The following is a 16,664-nucleotide window of genomic DNA, read 5'->3' as shown; positions in this document are numbered from 1 at the left end:
GTTCTAGACTTCTTGTCACAAAATATAATAAAAAACAGAGTATGAGAAAGAAGCAATAGGAAGATTATGTTTAGGACCTGATAAACAATCACTTAAAACACTTCTAAAACAACCAATTTTTGTTCATGAACCTTAATAATATAAAGTTTTGCTTGCTTACAGAAAGCATTCGGTCTTTGCTAAAGCTCTTTCTAACATGGTATGGTTATGACCATCAATATCAATCCTTGGCTCTATGAAGTCTTATACCAATATTTCTTTTAAGGGCAACCATTTGTTGTTATATTGAGATTTGCTAAATCCTTATGAGCTACTTCCATTCATGCTGGCCCAGGTATTCTCCTCCTCCTGGGTTTTTCAATGGAAAATAGCACCTCTACTAAACTGCACTTTGTCCAATTTCCATGCACTTGTTTATGACATTTTGATCAGTTTTTGATAATTGTCTTGTGCCACTTCTATGTTTTCTACAGTATTTCTCACTTTTCATTCTATGCTTCCTAGTTTTACCAAACCTTCATGTCAACATTCTCTTCACCTTTTTTTTCTTGTTGGGGTTGAGGGGAGGGGAGTGGGGACACACTTTTGACATCTGATGTTGCTTAGCTATACCTTGTTCAAACCAGTCATTATTTTATTCATTTGGAACATTGCAGACTATACTTAACACCTCAAATGACATGTATGGCATTAACTAGCATGGGGAACAATCTTGTCCCCATGCCACAATCCAACTTCCAATTTCGCGAGCAAGGGACATGCCAAACACCTACCTTTCCAACTAAGTCCAACCTGTACAGTGTACACTTGTCTTAAAAGGGTAGCATGTGTAATGTAGCTTTAGTTGATGAAAGGAGAAATATTATTATATGCTAAATTGTGTATGTGAAGATAGCTTGGAGTTGAGGAGTACTGATAGGCCTTGATGTAGGCCAATTTTGATGCTGGCTTGGAACAATCATTATAGAAAGACCTAGTCAAACCTTAAAATTTACTAGGCTCATAGTCTACTTTGTATACACCACACTAAGGCCCTGTTTGGGGGAGCTGTTGGCAGTAGAGCTGTTGGAAGTAGAGCTGTCTGAAGTAGAGCTGTCTGAAGTAGAGCTGTTATAAAAAGTTGTTTGTTGTTTGGTAACTACATTCGTAAAGTGTTGTGGTACTTTATTTTGTGTTTGGTAAACAAACTGAGAAAGTACTTTTGTATGACAAAATTACCATAAAGGACATTGCATAGTATTATACAACAGAACATAATAAAACATAACATAAATTAATACATAAATATACGATATAGTATAATATTATTGTAATATAAAATAATATTATGTTAATATAGCATAATAGTAATATAATTATTAGAGTAAATTAATATTTGGTAATATAACATAATATTAAATTATTTAACATAACATATTAATGTATTATGATATAATGTAATATATATTATATTTATAGTATAATACAATAATAAAAGTATAAAATATTATAATTATTAGTATAAATTAATTTCTCATAATATAACATAATATTAAATTATTTAAAATAACATATTAATGTATTATAATGTAATGTAATATAATACAATATTTATAGTATAATACAATAATAAAGGTATAAAATATTATAATTATTATTATAAATTAATTTTTCATAATATAACATAATATTAAATTATTTAAAATAACATATTAATGTATTATAATGTAATGTAATATAATATAATATTTATAGTATAATACAATAATAAAGGTATAAAATATTATAATTATTAGTATAAATTAATTTTCCATAATATAACATAATATTAAATTATTTAACATAACATATTAATGTATTATGATATAATATAATATGATATTATATTTATAGTATAATAAAAAATAAAGGTACAAAATATATAATTATTAGTATAAAATAATTTTCCATAATAATTTTCCATAATTTCTCATAAAATAATTTTTCGCGGTCCAGGGGCTCTTCTTCGTGGTCCACGCTCGAGGAGGACCTCAGTGTGGGCCGCGAGGTTGATGATAAAAAAAAAATAATAGATTGATTTTGGAAGGTATGGAAAAGGATTAAAAAAAATTTTCTTCTAAAATGTGGTTCAAGAGATGCATACAAAAATTGAAAAGAAAAATACCTTTTCTTACAGAAGGGAGTCTGACGGCTAGGGTTCTTGGCTCCAGCAGATTTTTAGGTTTATAAAGGGACAAACTATGTAATTATGTTATTTTAATATGAGCATTTTTGTCAAAAATATAGTTTTCCGAAAAAGCTGAAACAGCTTCCTCCCAAAAGCTCCAAATTGCAGCTTCCTCCCAAAAGCTGTTTTCAGCTTCCCGCAAAAGCTGAAACAACTTTTTGAAAAATTTACCAAACACAGTTTTTCATCTAAAAGTACTTTTGGAGGGCCAGAAAGTGCTTTCTGGCCCTTCAAAAGCTCCCCCAAACAGGGCCTAAATGGTTTCCAACTATAATTAGTGGCTTAATGTTTGTTCATTATTATCATTTGGATCTCTAAGATATTTCACGCAAAGAAGTGGAAAGGTAAACCAAATAGAGTTTATGGGGTTGAGTTGTGCTTACAGACCATTATTTGATTGCAAAACTTGTACACTTTGAGCAAAAGAAATGTAAAACGTCAATGAGCCATTTTCTTATCTGCCAAACACAAGGCCAATGCAGATGAGAAATTTTGGTGGCAATGTAGTTCGATTACGAAGTACCTAGTTAGAACTAGGTAATTGCATGTTGCTGACTGATTGCATTGGTAGGGGGTTTAGAATGATGGAGGACTCGTGTGCTGGAAAAGGAAGAAAAAGAAGACCTTAACAAGGGATGGCAATAAGGCCATGTTTGGGGGAGCTTTTGGAGGGCCAGAAAGCACTTTCTGGCCCTCCAAAAGTACTTTTAGATGAAAAACTGTGTTTGGTAAATTTTTCAAAAAGCTGTTTCAGCTTTTGCGGGAAGCTGAAAACAGCTTTTGGGAGGAAGCTGCAATTTGGAGCTTTTGGGAGGAAGCTGTTTCAGCTTTTTCGGAAAGCTGTATTTTTGACAAAAATACCCATATTAAAATAACATAATTACATAGTTTGTCCCTTTATAAACCTAAAAATTTGCTGGAGCCAAGAACCCTAGCCGTCAGACTCCCTTCTGTAAGAAAAGGTATTTTTCTTTTCAATTTTTGTATGCATCTCTTGAACCACATTTTAGAAGAAATTTTTTTTTAATCCTTTTCCATACCTTCCAAAATCAATTTATTGTTTTTTTTTATCATCAACCTCGCGGCCCACGCTGAGGTCCTCCTCGAGCGTGGACCACGAAGAAGAGACCCTGGACCGCGAAAAATTATTTTATGGGAAATTATTATGGGAAATTATTTTATACCCATAATTATAATATTTTATACCTTTATGTTTGTATTATACTATAAATATAATATCATATTATATTATATCATAATACATTAATATGTTATGTTAAATAATTTAATATTATGTTATATTATGGAAAATTAATTTATACTAATAATTATAATATTTTATACCTCTTTTTTGTATTATACTATAAATATAATATCATATTATATTATATCATAATACATTAATATGTTATGTTAAATAATTTAATATTATGTTATATTATGAAAAATTAATTTATACTAATAATTATAATATTTTATACCTTTATTATTGTATTATACTATAAATATTATATTATATTACATTACATTATAATACATTAATATGTTATTTTAAATAATTTAATATTATGTTATATTATGAAAAATTAATTTATAATAATAATTATAATATTTTATACCTTTATTATTGTATTATACTATAAATATTGTATTATATTACATTACATTGTAATACATTAATATGTTATTTTAAATAATTTAATATTATGTTATATTATGAGAAATTAATTTATACTAATAATTATAATATTTTATACTTTTATTATTGTATTATACTATAAATATAATATATATTACATTATATCATAATGCATTAATATGTTATGTTAAATAATTTAATATTATGTTATATTACCAAATATTAATTTACTCTAATAATTATATTACTATTATGCTATATTAACATAATATTATTATATATTACAATAATATTATACTATATCGTATATTTATGTATTAATTTATGTTATGTTTTATTATGTTCTGTTGTATAATACTATGCAATGTCCTTTATGGTAATTTTGTCATGCAAAAGTACTTTCTCAGTTTGTTTACCAAACACAAAATAAAGTACCACAGCACTTTACGAATGTAGTTACCAAACAGCAAACAGCTTTTTATAACAGCTCTACTTCCAACAGCTCTATTGCCAACAGCTCCCCCAAACAGGGCCTAAGTCTTTTCTGTAAAGCTTGAAAATTTAATTTCTCCTAGAAGTATGATGGTTAAAATTTTTGCCCAGAGGGGTTAAGAAATCTTGCATGAACTAAAGTTTTAATTTGATATGATTGAATGACTAAGAGCTGGAGCATAGCAAAGTAGGAATAAAACTAGAAGGATAGATGGAGGAGAAGTGTGCTAGAGAAGCTGTAGTAGTTGCATACATGAAGACAAAATGCTAGAGAAGCAGTTAAATTGCCATGGGCATGTATAACGAAGATTTAAGGGGGCTCTAGTATGGAGGGGTACTTAGATTTTGTGTAAAAGGATGTACTGGAGAAGCTCTAGTACTTGCCTTTGTTGCTCTCTTTAAGTTGCTAAAATAATCTGTATGTAGATATATATTAATTTGAAGGAAAAAATGGCCATCTCTTTTCTTTTCTCAAAATCTCTTTCAGTTGTCTATTAGCATGAAATTTGCTTCTCAAAATTTGTTTTAGCACCTGTTTTCGGCTTCATAGTCTGTCTTGTAGACCTTTACTATTCTTATTAACACGTGTCCCGATCCTCCTATCATCGCGTTAAGGGGCCGTAGAAGGAAGAGTTGGTTTTGATTCTTATCTCCTTTTTTCATTAAAAAAGGGCTGCAGCGCAAGTATTTTATTGCATTATCAACTCTAGAGTAAACATAAAGCAAATCATTGCTACATATTTGTTACAACTTAAAGGGAAAATCAAATGACTAATAGATTGTTGAAGCAAAGAAAATTGCCTTAGAAGCAAACCACGCTAGGCCACTGTTTCCTTGCATTGATGAGTGCTATGCCACTGTTTCCTTCCATTGATGAGTGCCCCGGGACATCAGCTTTATGCGTAGTTTATTCATAAGCCTCAACGGGCAAAAGAATAAAATAATGAAAAGAAGGGAAAACGATCAGCTGCTTCTATTTTCTTGCTTTTGCTTTCTCCCAAGCTTTAGCAAATAAACATTGATATTTCATCGGCTCATGCTTTCATCGAAATTATTCTTGTTATCATTTTTTTTGGGAAGAATATCAATTGATCTGGAATCACGGCATCCGATGAAGGTTTACTGAAATTACTCCCAATATAGGGGAAAATGGCGTTCCTTAACTTCCTTTGGAACTCGTAACTATGCATGTTGTGTATTAGGCTTAACCGCCCGTATTTTATTCCATTTCCAGCAGCACTTCTCTTTCAAAGGGCCAGTTACCTACTAAGGGCATGCTTGGTGCTTGTTAAAGGGTGACTAATATAAAATTATGCAATTAATGAGTCAAAAATTATTCACAAAGTGGTGTATAAGTTTATTTGGTCAAAAGAAAAAAAAAAGTACATCAGTTATAGAAATTTATTTCAAAGGAGGGTGAATTAATTGTAGCCATGCAAAGTTCTCTCTCCCTCTTTATTTTTTTTTCCATTTTTTTAATAATTTTATCCCACTAATCATGGGAGCACCTGCCCTGCCGAACATGTTTTATTTGGTGCTAGAATTTGTTGTCACTGAGGAACAACGGAGCATGTTTTTCAGAACATGAACGTACTGAAAGGATGATTTGCTGAAATTTTATGATAAAAAACAGATTGCCATGGAACAAGTTCACCTGAGTATTTACTCAAATGCTGCAAGCATTGCTTTACCAAAAGAAAATGGTGCAAGCATTTATGCGCCACCGTTTATTGAAAAGGGCGGCAGCCTCGTACATCAACCAACAAACATTTACAGGTTCATATTTACTTCAGACATTTTAATCAATGACATGTTTCCTAGAACAGAGTGGAACTAGGAAAGGATGATGCTTGGATCGAGCTCAGATCTTCTGGACAATTGGAGTACAGGCCGGAGTCTTGTTCACTGAAAGTTTATATTTACTTCTCCTTATAAATGTTACATATGACTAGATCTTGATGACTTGAGTCGTAGCTTTACATTGGTTACACACATAACAAAAAAAAAATGATGAGAATGAGTAGACATTATAATAGCATGATTAATCTAGAGCGGCTTTGTTCCAAGCAACAATTGGCTTTGGTAAGCCACCAAAAACTGGTCTGGTGCTAGCATCAGATTTCGAAGTCCACTTGGAAGATGACCGTGTCGAGCCAGAATCCGAGTCCTGCAAATTTGAGGTGCTTGTTGATTTCCTTACGGCAGCAAGCCCATTGCCTGTAGGAGTGTCTTCGGCTGAAACGGCATTCTGTCGGACCAAGTCGATATCTACTGGCGTTCCCAACTTCAGCCTTGGAGCCAGACTCTTTCCTATTCTCCCTGCGAGCCCTCCGCCATCCTCCATTAGTATGTCTAGGGTATGCAAAAGAGGATCAGTATCAGCCTTTTGACGTCGCCTTATAGACTTCTCACTCTCTAATTTCTCATCACTACCGTCCCCAGCTTCAGCAACTACTGGTATCTCGACTGCCTCACCATTTTCCCATGGGAACCCATTTGCTAGGCTTGCAGACATCCTACGTTTGTTCGGGTATTCCGGACCAGAAGCCGGTGAGGTTTTAGGGGATTCATCTTCGAAGTAGAGGGAACTACTTATTTTGTAAACGGACATTTCAGTTTCTTCAGCAGCTGGACCCCCTTTAGGGGGCTTGAGACCATAATATCCCTGCAGACTGATCATCGCCGGGGAGATCTTGTGATGAGGAGGTATCAACTTCGGCCTTTGGAGTGAATCTGGAGTATCTCTGCAAGGGTGACGACCCAGAGTCGGTTCTCTGAAATAACGTTATAAAAGATGCTACTGAATGACCTTGGCATATTATAGCTAGTATCACGTTTTTTTTTTTTGGTATCAAGCTAGTATCAATGATTGCAAGTGGTTATCCAAGAGCAAGCAAAACATGAAACAAATTGATACAATGGTAAACAGCAAACACACAACAGTTCAATAATGTAATTGGAGAAGTGTTAATCAACCATTGTAAACTTCTTTAAAAGAAATACTCTAAAATCCTTGTTTAACTATTCAAATTTAAATACTACGAAAATAATCAGCAGCAGTTCATTTTGTTTGAAACAACAGAAGAAAGAAAAATCTAAATCTGGTGAAGGTTTCATCAGCGTGCAATCAATTCTATTCTGTCTTATCAGCGGTCATTTATTTGATTTTCTTTGTGGACTTTATATCTATAAACAGCAATTCCAGATGTGAGCTCATGCAAGGAGAAATCATGCCATGCAAGTTGAAATACTAGAACTCAAATAGACAAAGATGGCAGGCTGGCACAAAAAGATACAATCAGTGGTCTGCTCATTCATATACATGGGACTAATCCTAAACCAGCTTCAAGTCAAATAATTTAGGAGTGCCATTTTGAGGAGCTTTAGAGAATGATGAGGTAAACCAGCACATTCCTCATGGCACAAAATAAAATGATTTAAAATTTGGAACTCTGCTCATTCTGAATTCAAAATTTTGCATGTTGTTGCAGGATTATCTTATTCCATGATCCTATACCCAAATGTTCATGTTCGATGGTTAACTTCATTATTCCTCATATTTTTCTTTTTCTTGTTTTACTAAACAAATATCTTTGCCCCACCAAGAGGGGAAAAATGACTTTCGTAACTAATAACCTTGCTCCTTCCAACTGCCATGACTGAACATGGTTCTCAGAGGTAAATCTGAGGCACGCCTGGTCAAATGCTCAAGACTAAACAGATGTCCGATATTATTACAAAAATTCCAGGTTAAAAAAGGTGTCACTTTTTTCTCGGAAACATACTTTAGCAACGTTCAAAGTTGACCCCCCAGGTAACAGTGACAGAAGATCGCTTGGTTTATGTCATTAATGCTGTAATCAATGTGAGTTTACTTCTTGAGTATAAAAGATAGACTAATACGTCTAGAATCTAAAATTTTGAAAGGGTCCTACGATCAGGTTATTATGCATGCAGGAGGCCTTATTCAGATCAGATATAAAGAAAGCATCCTAGCAATGTGCATGGAACTAAAAATCAGCCTTTAACAATGCACTCTTAAGTCTAAGTAGTTGAGTTACCTTCTGCATGCAGAATGTCAATATAATTATACGAGGCCACGTGCAGGCTTGCTGAAGGAGGAGAAAAAATAGTCACTTGGAAGGATTTGATTTTTTCAGTTAACAATGGCAGGGCACTTTGATTTACTCCGGATATTTACAGCTAGTAGACAAAGTCTAAGCATCATGGAAACCTGTTTAACTAGGTGGTTTCTTGTAGTACAAGAAGAAGCATATTTCAATAGAACAAATGTTAAAATCATTTACAGTAGAAGGTGGGAACTAGCTCCATGTACTCACTCATCTCAATGATTGCCCTAAAGTACATAGGTGTTTTTATGTACTGATACCATATAGTCATATATGGTAAAGCAGCTACATCATAAAGTTGTTGTTCTTACAACATATTTGCTCATATTTTATCTTCACCTTATGCCATCTTCAAAATGCACCTTTATCCTAGCCCGACTGCCCGAGGTATCATAATAGGAAACAAAATTTCAGCGCACTCAGGATTTCTGTGATATTGCAATATTCCAAGTGTACTAAAAAGAATAGAAATGCTGCAATCAAGTTTTCTAGGTCTCCCAATGCTAAGATGCTGTCATCAAAGCATAAGGCTTGTCCTTTCCATCTAGAAGACAAAGCTTTATCTTATACAAGAATATCTGTAAACCAAAAGTAAGCCCTCCTCATATTTGCATTTAATAACTAAAACAGTGGAAAAAAGCTTCTCAGCTACAAATGTTATCTAGAATACCTGCTATCATGAAATTGCTATCAACATGAAACTAGTTTCCAGATAAGTACCCCATAGTCCCCTGTAGTCAAAGGTTTGTGAGAAGAAAAGTTTTCTGAAACCTCCTATATTTCTGAATTCTTATTTGAAACTTTTTGCAACCAAATGGAAGGTCGAAGCAAACCAAAAGATTGATAATAATGTCACAGGCTAGGCATAACTAGAAGTGCACAAAAAAGATGATCACCTTCTAAATTTGAATTAAAATGAGGTCTGACACTTAAATACATCATACTTGAAAAGGATGGACTCTTGCATCTCTCACTTGAACCGAAATTACCACAGCATCAAGAATTTTTTGTGTCCAGGTAATCAATTAGTCATTAAAGATTTTAGAATTTGGCACGCGATTGAAAGATTAAGCAATTGACGAAAAGAACACCAATTTCTTTTGTTTATTGTTATCTCCCATCCATTAGATTCACTGAAGGGTAATTAAAACATTAAAGGAGATAAACAATAATAGACAATAACAATAGCTTGCAGTCACAGCACTAAGGTGATCCAGCACGTAATAGCATCATTAAACTGAAGTCTTTGATGATGACATCATTCATGATCTTTTGAACAGTACGTATGACGCATGCCTCGAAGCATGCTAATTGGGTAGGCAGACAAACAGCCAATATGGTTCATTATTAAAGACATGACAAAGAATTACCTATAATTGGCTGCACCATTCAAATGGATGGTAGATGGGGAGTGGCGACCTGGCCAAGGAATCCGCAGCGTCCTGTGCGCAAACATCTGGCCATCCGTCGCCAAACCATTCATTCGCTTTATATCTGCAACCTGAATCATTAAAAGAACTTCCTTACCAAGTCTCGTAGCAGTCCATATTGGAAAAGATCAACTCCTACCTTATCCTACTAACAATCAATAGTAGGATAATTACAGATGGGATCAATGGCTGCCAGCATTATCCATAAGTACGATGAAAAGATGACATTTTAGCCACAATATACTTGTCTCTATAAGTCCACTGGTTAAGCTCATGAAAGGAAAAAAAAAAGTAATTGATCAACAAAAAGGCGCTACTTTGCATCAACCTAATCGAAGTGATACTAAAATCCAATACTCAAGTCTGAGAACTCCAATTACCTCAACACCATACATTATCGCAAGGCCAGCAAGAGTGTCCATCTTTGAAACATGGTGCTCGATATACTTAGCACCCGAATAACAAGAAGTCGGCGACGAAGATGCGGAAACGGAGCCATCCAACCGTCCCGCTGAAAGCAGACGAGAGGCCCCGTTCTTCCGGGCTCCCTCGTTCTGCATCTGAAGCGATTGGATGGAAACTAGGGGAACTTAAAATCCCCCCAAAAAATCGACACTTTTCTCGTCTACAACCCTAAAAATCCGATCGAATCTCCCTCGATCGGCCGATGCCGCGACACGGATTCAAGAAACCGGAACCCCATCGAATCAACCGACAGAAAATTCTCAAATCGAAGCGAGATCACCCAAAAGTACCGTAGATCGATAGATCTCGATCTCTGAACCCCGAGCACGGCCGGATCTCGATTGGCTTCGGCCCGGACTGTCTGGAGTTCCCCAAATCCGGGCGCGGGGGTAGCGTTAAAAATAAAACGGCGTCGGTACCTTGGAGTGGAAGGTGGGAGGAGGGGCTTTTGCCGCTCTGGAAACTTGCCCGAAGCACTTTTACTAGTGCTGACGCCGTTCGCGGAATCGTCGACACGTGGACCGCTTCCAATTTCCGGACTCAGGGTAGTTAGTGCCAGCGCACAAAACGACAAAAAATTATTAGACGGATCAGACGCATTTAAGTGTAGGATAACATTTTTTTTTTTCTTCTATTTTTGACACGACCGGACGATTTCATTCTAGAGACGGTCCACCTAATAATTTCTTCGATAATGAGAGCTGATTTCCGTCAGCCACATTCATCAAGCATAACTATTTTGATGCACCATTGTAAAAACCGATGGCCGTGATTATCTTGTGCACGATCACTTTTAAAGGAGCGAGAATGATTGGTTCCGCATGCGGACTCCGTGAGATCTGCTGTCCAATTTACTCGGTTGGGGCAGCGGCGCGGCGCCATCGGATTCGGACCACCTGCCGTTCTTACCATAAGCCCTCCAAATAATGCTTTGTTACCGTATTGCCCTACGGTTCCTACCGACGCCGTCTTCCTTGCAATCTATGTTACAAATGCTATCTATGCTCCCATATGGCCATATCTATCATATTTCAACCAGCATTGTTATTCCTCAAAGCATATGCAATGCGGGTCTTAGAGATGGTGTACAAAAAGTGACAATTTATGATCCAATCCATCATTCCAATCCGTGAACGATCCGCTTTAAATATGTTTGAGTTTAATATAAATGAATTTAGATCATAAATAGATCGACTCATCTAAACTTATTTATTAAATAATTAGATTTAGGTTTAAACTTTTGACCTATTTAATCTATTTTGATCCTTTTAATAATTGAGTCGGATTATAACCCGATCTATGTAATTTATTTAAAACATATTTAACATGTTTTAAATTTGTTTAACATGTTTTTGATTTGTTTAATCCAATCAGCTCAACTTATTTAATCTGTTTAAATCCATTTAATCTATTAAAAATTTGTCTAACCCATTTAATAAATGAATTATGTGGGTCGAATCAAGTTACCTGTTTAATAAAAGGTCGGATTCATATTTGAAATTTTGTCCAGTTTAATAAACAGGTTGGATTTGGATTGATAAACTTTTTATTCGACCTGCATCCAACCCGACCGGTCGGAGGATGCACTTGTTCATCTTGTACGATAACCTTATTGGCCTGCAACTTATGGCTCAATTTGGTTAAAAATTATATGTGTTGCCCTTAAAGTTTTTTTTATTCCTATCCAAATGAGAATAAAATTTCTAGACTTCAGTTTGATCTCACCTTTATTTTTTTTAGTACTTAGCTAGCCCTCCATCCATTTTAGTTCTTTATAAGAAACAAGGAAAATTCTAGTCATCCAAAATTTGATATACTAATAAACCCATAATTGATTATTCCAAAATATATTTCAGGTAGAAGAGAGTCTCTCTAGCAAAGAAAACAACATTAATAAACTTTCTAAAAAAGAAAAATAAAACCATTCGAGAATGTTTATTATCTTTTTATTAAAAAAAATTAGGGGTAACAATTCTTCAATCCTATTAGGTATCCGATCTCATCCAATTTAAATGAGGTAGATTTTACATGATCACAGCATATCCAAAGTGGATGCAAATAATAGTAATATCTGTTCCGTAGATGAATATAACTTTTCACAATTTTTAAAAAAATTAAAAAAATATATAAAAATAATTTTTATAGTTTTATTTGATCTAATTCTGCGTAAATTTTCGGCCAACTAATTGCCTTCTCTGAAAAAAAGAGAGAGACAATACATTTTTGCTAGACCATAAATTATCATGTTTATTTGAATATAATTTTCTGTTGAAGTATTTTCTAACACGCGTTATTAATTTTTTTTTATTTCCGAGTTAAACGTATTTTCCAGAGTTTCCAAATAATTTTCTGCATGGGAAGCTTTCAAATGCGCGGGAAGCGAGATAAGAAAGAACGAAGAGCCGGGGGAGGGCGAAAACCAAGAAACCAAAAACCTCGGAGAAGCCTCTCCGATGGCGAGCCTTCACCTCGCCGATTCAAACCCCCTCCTCCTCAAACCCTCCCTCTTGTCTTCCTCCTCCTCCTCCTACTACTACTCCTATTTGAAATGGCGCAGCCACCGTCTCCTCCCCTCAGTCCCTCCCCTCCCCATCCCCCTCTTCCAAGACTCGCCGCCAGTTCATAGCCGAGACCGCCTCCTTCTCCCTCGCGCTCGCCCCGCTCTGGCCTCCACCCGCCACCGGCGAGGTCCGACGAGCCGGCCCTCTCCGAATGGGAGCGCGTCTACCTCCCCGTCGACGTCGGCGTCGTCCTCCTCGACATTGCCTTCGTCCCCGACGACTTGAACCACGGTCTGTCTCCGATCATCCAATCTCTCCTTTACCGCCTCTCTGTTCCTCCCAACCCGATTTCTTGGAAATCCTTGATTTTTAAAACCTTTTATCAGTTCTTGAAAATTGGCAAATCGCGTTGTTATTTTCTCTAATCTTGAAAGAAATTGAGTGTTAAAACATCGTGTCAAGTAACCCTAGAGTCGCTAGCTATTTTGGTTATAACTATTTGCTGCTTAATTTATTATTCTGTCTTGGAATTTTATTCTAAAGGGACCAAGCAACCAAATCTCAACCAGCATCACTGACTGCAAAATTGTCATGAAGATGCCAACTTGTCAAGCTGGTAAAGTTCTTGGCAGGAAGACTAAGTGACCTGGCATCGTATCCCACCTTTACTAGGTTTGGAGGGTTAGCGGTATTTGGGGAGAGGGCTGCCCCGTTGTGTAGTTTATTGCCTGCAGGCCATTCTATCAGGGAAAAAAAAGAATCATTGGAAACTACTGACTATAAATTTATGGCTTGATAAGCTCCCCACAGCATATCAAATTTAAAAAGTTTTACGCTTCTTGCATGTTGTCCATGTTGGGATCTTGTTTTCCTGTAAGAAAAATTGAGCTTCTTTACATGCTTCCTCATGAGTTCAGCTCTGCTTAGGCTTCCCCTGTTCTTATGGTGAAAAAGATTTAAGATCCATCTCTTGTCTTGTTTGCATCTTACGTGACTTGTTAAATTGATTGTCCTGTACATTCGTCAGTTGTTCCTCAAAGTTTTACAATGCATTGACACAAGCAAACTCATCTTTGCTACAATGAACTTGTAGTTGTGTGGTATCATCTTAGTTATAAAGTCTCCTAATGCCAAGTGATGTTTGTCAACAATATTAAAGCACATTTCCATTTTAGTCCCCCTCCCCAAGTTTTATTAAAATATTATAATCAACGTCCCAGCCTCTAGTTTGTTTCAGCTAAGGTTTTTACGAGTCTTGTGCAATTCTTTAGCCATAGTTCCGAGTTCACTTTAATAAATATTTCTGCAAACTTGTAATGCAAGTATTGATGTCTAGAAGTTCTTTTAGGGGACTATACGGATATCTGGTTACCACATCCTATGATATCTCATAGAGGTATTAGTATATGGTGAAGCATCTGAGAAGGAGGAGGATACTGTGAGGATCAGAGAAATCCTTTCATCCTGCTATTCCACAATTTTTGGGATACTATAATTCGTCATGGTATCCCAAAAATCTTGGAATTGCTGGATCATCTGCCATCACAATACAACTTCTCACTTCCTCTATCTGCTCAAGTTGTTCAAACTTTAATGCTTCATTTGTTTGCTTTCATGGATGATCAAATGTCATTTCGTTCCATTTTTAGTAAAATAATGAAGGATATTCCATTAATAATGCCAAAAGGGGTGGAGGGGGTTGACTTAGTTTGTACAATGTTAATCGCCTTTATGGGTCATGAACCTTTAGTTTAGTTTAGTTGAGTAATGTTAAGGAAGAATTTGATATTACAGGCATACTGTGGTCCTACACCCTTTTCCAACCAAATTTGCATGCACGTTCTTTAAAAATTAAATTAAGAAGGTGTAGTCCATCTCCTTCAGGCTTTCTATTGGGGACAAGGCAAACGATACTGGAGACAAAAGATGGAGGCAACACTTGGTTCCTGTGCTCCATCCCTTCTGCAGAAGATGATGATTTTAACTACAGATTCAATTCCATAAGCTTCAAGGGGAAGGAAGGTTGGATTGTTGGAAAACCTGCAATTTTGTTATATACATCAGATGCTGGAGAAAGCTGGGAAAGAATACCTCTGAGTGCGCAACTTCCTGGAGATATGGTAGCCACACCCTCTGTCATTATTTTTAGGCATTTCCTCTTGTTTTGCATTTCCGGCGGAAATAAGTAACAAAAGGGAGAAAATAATTGGAGAAAGATGTAAGAAGACTTAAGAACAAGAGGAGGTGGGAGAAGAGAGAGAGAATCTAGGATGTTTAAGTGAATCTCGTAGACAATTCAGAATCATGGTGGCCACAGGATCAGGACTTATAAATAATTACAATAGAAACTTCTCTCTCTTTTTCTGTGGAAAGGTAATGCTTAATCTGCTCCATTTTCCTGCTTATTAATCTTGTACAGTTATTTGTTTCCAAGTAGAAGATGGCTTTTGGATTTGATCAGAGGCAGATCTTGATATGTATCTTATCATGTCTATTTCTTTTTTTCTATTTTGTCCCTTCCCTTAACCCTGTTTTTGGAGCATCTTAGCACAACATATTGTGATACATCCGAGATGGCTGTTCATTTTTTTTTCCCGACTTCAACGTTGGTTTTCTTAAAAAAAAAAATTTGGCAAAAAGCATGCAGCATAGTATGTTTTATTATACCAAGTGCTGAATTCTTTCATTTGGATCTTGTTTCCTTTCAATGTATTGCATTCGCACTTGGTCTGTTGAAGAATAACGAATCCTGAAATTCTTCTGCTACCACTGTATCTGTCATAACAGGCCAAGCTAACATGCCATCCACAATTTTTCAACTTGTAGAATGGACATACTTTTTTTGTAGATAACTGAATTTACTATGGTAACCAAGTTTTTTTTCCCCCCTTAATGAGAGAGAGAGAGAGAGAGAGAAAGAGAGAGAGAGAGAGAGAGAGAGAGAGAGAGAGAGAGAGAGAGAGACTATGGTAACCAAGATGGCATGTATCTTGGTTAAATTCAGTATGATCATTGCCATTAAGAGTGACTGTAATTGTAAAACCTAGCACTCAGTTATAAACAATAATGCCAAGCAGCAATTACCCAGCGGCCCTATGGAACCAACTGCACAATTTAATCTCCTACCATCTAGAATACACCTGATAACTTTAACTTCTCCAGCCTCCTCTAAAAATGTTGCTCTCTGCCTTTGCCATGCTATGTTTGGCACGAGAAACTTCTACTATGTTTGATGTCCTATGAGGATGCTCACTCATATGTGTACAAATCCTGCTGTATGGAAATAATTTTGGTTAAGCGCATATTTTTGTCCTCCAACATTGATGTTGCTCGCATCTTATAATTTACACTTGCCTTTTTGGCTAGGTATGCCCTTGAGGGGATCTTTTGTATGTTCAAACTTCTTCCTCTTTCATTCATTAGGCCATCCTATGTAATAGTTTGCTATAGGAAGGAAAAGGAATAATGAACACAACTGTCTGTCAACTATTCACAAATGCACATTATTGTTATACGTAACAGTAATGGTGTCTTCAGAAGTGTGAGAAGTCTAAACATGCATGTGTGTATGTTAGATATTCTTCTGCAAATATTCATGTTGGATTTATTTAAATTATCAATTTGAATCTTAAACATTGTCCAAATTCAAAAGTGATATCCTTATGATATCTAGCAATCAGGTGATAATGTTCATTGTGAAATGCCCCCCAAAGGACAATATTTTACTTTCTATATTTTCACTGGGGATCCAAAATCTCATGCACCGAATATTGTCTATGTCAAATGCTAAATATTTTCAGA

The 16,664-nt window shown here is 35.6% G+C and overlaps 1 protein-coding gene across 2 annotated transcripts; it reads right to left on the bottom strand.

Moving 5' to 3' along the window:
• Positions 1-6,235: 6,235 nt before the first annotated feature.
• Positions 6,236-10,457, bottom strand: LOC103716908 (uncharacterized). 2 transcript variants are annotated; one of them, XM_008805111.6, is made up of 3 exons: positions 10,278-10,457; positions 9,838-9,968; positions 6,236-7,111 (listed from the first exon to the last, which is right to left on the bottom strand). In XM_008805111.6, the coding sequence occupies exons 1-3, from the start codon at positions 10,455-10,457 to the stop codon at positions 6,379-6,381; spliced, it is 1,044 nt and encodes a 347-aa protein (XP_008803333.2). In that variant the 3' UTR covers positions 6,236-6,378. The 2 variants fall into 2 exon arrangements, with proteins under 2 accessions (XP_008803333.2, XP_008803340.2); XM_008805118.6 differs by having other exon boundaries at positions 6,236-7,081.
• Positions 10,458-16,664: the final 6,207 nt, after the last annotated feature.

The sequence above is a fragment of the Phoenix dactylifera genome, chromosome 16, assembly GCF_051530095.1.
Source record: "Phoenix dactylifera cultivar Ajwa chromosome 16, Ajwa_hap1_PhDact_Kaust_v1.1, whole genome shotgun sequence".
Lineage (NCBI taxonomy): Eukaryota > Viridiplantae > Streptophyta > Magnoliopsida > Arecales > Arecaceae > Phoenix > Phoenix dactylifera.
This window is presented reverse-complemented; position numbering and strand designations above follow the sequence as displayed.